Source organism: Fulmarus glacialis, unplaced genomic scaffold (assembly GCF_000690835.1).
Source record: "Fulmarus glacialis isolate BGI_N327 unplaced genomic scaffold, ASM69083v1 scaffold44643, whole genome shotgun sequence".
Taxonomy (NCBI): domain Eukaryota; kingdom Metazoa; phylum Chordata; class Aves; order Procellariiformes; family Procellariidae; genus Fulmarus; species Fulmarus glacialis.
In genome coordinates, this window is record NW_009201851.1 from 7,611 (window position 1) to 11,522 (window position 3,912).

At 41.0% G+C, this 3,912-nt stretch overlaps 1 protein-coding gene across 1 annotated transcript in view; it reads left to right on the top strand.

Moving 5' to 3' along the window:
* The window catches only part of FLCN (folliculin), a 10,580-nt gene extending 7,218 nt beyond the window's left edge, over positions 1-3,362 (top strand). The window contains exons 10-11 of the mRNA XM_009574080.1: positions 1,007-1,112; positions 1,908-3,362. Coding sequence (XP_009572375.1) covers positions 1,007-1,112; positions 1,908-2,109 — 308 coding nt within the window. The 3' untranslated portion in view covers positions 2,110-3,362. The remainder of the gene's footprint in view (positions 1-1,006; positions 1,113-1,907) is intronic.
* Positions 3,363-3,912: the final 550 nt, after the last annotated feature.

Consider the following 3,912-nt stretch of genomic DNA (forward strand, 5'->3'; position numbering starts at 1 on the left):
TGCAATGCAAAGCAGAGACTTACTCCCTTTGTAGTGTTCTTCCTGTGCTCCAGCAGCTGTTCTAGGTCCCACATGTACAATTACAGTAGTCTACTTTGCATCCAACCAGTGGCATATCCAGAAGCTTCTTGAAAAAAATAGTCACTGAAAGGTCTTTTCTCCACCACAGCATCAAACTTACTAGGCCATGGACTGCTGGGAAAAAAGCCTCCTAGGGAATTCCAAAAAGTGGTCCAGGAAAGGAATGCCTTAGGTTGGTTGTCAGTTTGTTTTTATACTATATCCTGGAACTGCCCTTAGCAAGAGGAACATTAGAACAAGAGTAAGTGGAGACTTTGAAATTGAGGTTTTATATTTTTATATATATGTATGTATATTGTACAAAGCATGAAGATTTTTCATAACTTTGCATTTTTTAATGAGCTTTTGATATGGGACTGGAAACAAAATCTGAACAACTTCTGTTTAAAAGTGGGTCTGAAGAAAACAAAGGGCCCTGAACCTGTATGCATGTCCCAGGATTCTTCACAAAATTCCATGTGGCTTCTTGGATCAGCCGTTTTTCTAGTGGGATGATCTTTAGCTCCTCTTCCGTGGAAATGGAATCAAGGCAGGCCACTGCGGGGTATATTTTTCCACCTTGTAGTATAGGTAGGTTTCTTCCTGACTTGAGGAAGATTATTATCTGTGAACTAATCAAGCAAAATTCTATGTTGAAATTGGCTGTGCTGTTATTAGTAGTGTTGCTTTCTGCATATAGAGGAAGCTGTATTAATGCACCAGACCAAAGTACTGGTGAAAAATGAGTGCAGGCTAATGCTCTTGAGCAGAGTAAGAGGTGGAACAAACGCATATTCTTGTCTGTAATTCCAGCAGGTGTTCAGGCCCGGGTCACAGAATAAATGGACTAGTCTGTGCTAAGAATTACTAGTGAAGGTGTAAGCGGGTAACCTATAGCTTGTGTGTCCTCTTTCTCACCCTTTTTCCCCTCTTTCTGATCCCATAGTTGGCCCTACAATCTTGAACAAGATTGAAGCTGCCCTGACCAACCAGAACCTTTCTGTAGATGTTGTGGATCAGTGCCTTGTTTGCCTGAAGGAGGAGTGGATGAAGTAAGTACGACTACATTGCTTTCAGAGAAGCAGCTTTGGCACTAATCCTGGAATGGTTACAGCAGAGTACAGGACAAACTTGTAGTCAGGTAACTTCTGCTGTAGTATTGACAGTAGTTGGCTTTACTGTTGGGAGCTAAGAATATCGGACTTGTTCTACTCCGGTCCAAGCTGTCTTTTTGGCTTTCAGCAGTTCTTAACCTTTATGCTTCAGTTCACGCATCTGAAGGTTACCTACGTGACAATACTTGTCTGCCTTACATATGTTATGAGGATTAAGTATGCAAATATATATATGCCTGTCAATGTCTGCTATATTCCAGTGCAGATAACATGCCAAACAGATGTCATGATTGTGCCTTCAGGCGCCACGTTTCAAAGGTGCAAATAGTTACAAAGGAAGACCAGAGAGTCATGTGAAATAATTCATGGAATGTTACGATTTTGTGAATTTACCTGAAGGCCAGATGGGCACTAGATGTGTCTCCCAGGGAGATTCCCAGTTGTCACAATTAATTGTTTTACTTTTCACTAGAATGAAAAAACAGACTAGAATTATGCATGATACTAGTGAAAATGAGTAATCCCACTAACTAATCTCCCCTTTTCTTGTACTCTTTTTCACCCCACCTTCTTCATTCGAAGTGTGAGAATAGTTTCCATGGAATATTGTTTGAAGCTTTTATTAAGATGTAGTTGCAGTAGGTACCGAGAGCAGCTACAGTTACTGCTCATTCACTGTTGGATGCATGCAAAGTCCGTTGTAATAGTGACAGGAGTTTCTTGTTTTTGCAGTAAAGTGAAGGTCCTCTTTAAATTCACTAAAGTGGACAGCAGACCCAAGGAGGATACCCAAAAACTGCTGAGCATTCTGGGAGCTGCGGAGGAGGACAACGTCAAACTTCTCAAGTTCTGGATGACTGGCCTGAGCAAGACGTACAAGTCCCATCTGATGTCAACAGTTCGCAGCCCAACGTCCTCAGAGTCCCGGAACTAAAGGGTGCCCAACCTCACTTGCTGCCTTCAGATAATCGCAGGGAACCCCGAGTTGCCACTGCTGAGCCTGCAGCATGTGCATTAGGCGGATAGTGAAACTTCATCACTATTCTTCTGGTCCTCAAACTAACTTGAAGAGTGACTTGAGTCTTTTCTAATTGCTGTGAGACTGGACTAATAAGTGCTAATAAATAGTGCTGCTGTCTGTCCTGAAACTCAACTCTAAATCTAGACCTCCACACTCAAGACTAAAATACAGGAACACTCAAAAGAATCAGCGTGAATTAATTAAAATCCCATACTGTCCTCATTAAGCATTATGGTGTGGCAGTAGACCTCAGTTTTAGATTTCATTGGCAAGACTCGGATACCTGTGACAACATCGAGAACTCCTGGGAGTGGATATAGTTAATCTCTCCGAATCCCACATAAATCTCCTAAATGCCTGAGAGAACAAGAACCAAAAATAAGTGACACGTCACAGGGTATGGATCACGTGTAAATTATTTCAAACCACTTTATGCTCGGATTTAAGAAGAGACTATTTTCTGCTGTAGCATAAGTCAGGATATCCTATCGGAGTCCTGTCACTCCACTTTATTTATTTATATCTTAACTTGAGACAGTTTCAGCATTTGCTTTGGAAATCTTGTCTGGGAGGGAGAATTGTAATATAAGAAGTCTCAGAATGCAGCCTGCTTTGCCTCTCTAGAGGGTAAAATACTCGCCTTGTTTTGGCTGTGGTCGCAAAACTTCCGGGTAATGAAGATGCGCCAGGATAAGGTTGCTGGTGTTCTTCTGTCTTCAGAAATAGTTTTCTAGCTTCCTAATTAAGTTAAGCGGAAAAGATCCGACCTGTAGGTGCTCCCTTCTTATATAACTCTATAAGTAGCCATTTTTGCTTAATAGTTCATGGAAACATTGGTGCATTTTTTAATTACCTAAGCAGATATTCCTTATCTGTACTGTAAGGAATTACTGTTTCTGTTGTGAAGCCTTTTTTTTTGTCTTCCCTCCCCCCCTGGATCATTGTTGGGAAAACTTGACGTTACCATAGACATTTTTAACAAGCTAGAGGCAGGTTTTACCAGGTGACCTTCTACACTCATTCAAACAAGACTCAAGCTCAGAGGGGATGTTCCAACTTGTCACGAGTTCTGTTCTTATATATAAAATATGCAGGTTAATTTTTGTCTGGAACATCTGTAAAATGGCGACAGGCATTAAATCTCATTAAGAGCTATTTTTGTAAAATGGACAAAGCCTAGTTTTGTGTTGATTTTCAATGTGCGTGTGTGTTGGGGTGAGGGAAGCAGCAGCTGATCCACGAGGTAATTCCTGCATCTTAGCCTTGATCTAATTTACAGAATTTAACAGGTCTTTTCTTCTTAACTTTGTATGTATTAGTTTCTTGTACATATGGAGCAAGAGATGCTCAGATATATTAATTGAAAATGCTTGACTGGACATAAACAAACGCAGGATATTCAAACAGCAAACAGATGCTTGGAAAAAGGCATTCCTCTGTTACTTCAAAAACTAACCACTTACTTAATTTCAGGGTTCGCCTTATTGCATTTCCCAATTGTCAATAAGGAAACAGGAGACAAAAGAGGTGCTCAAGCTCTGTCCACAGGAAAGGAAGCTTTGAATAGTGTATGTGTCTTGCTTCCTGCGTGCTAGGTAAGCGTGAGGGAAAAACAAAGCCCGCTGACAGTGGGATAAAAGTGACAGAAGTAATTAGAAAAGCATGGACTGGTGAGTCAGAATTTCTAGTACTAGGTCGGTGCTTGCTCTAGTGGCT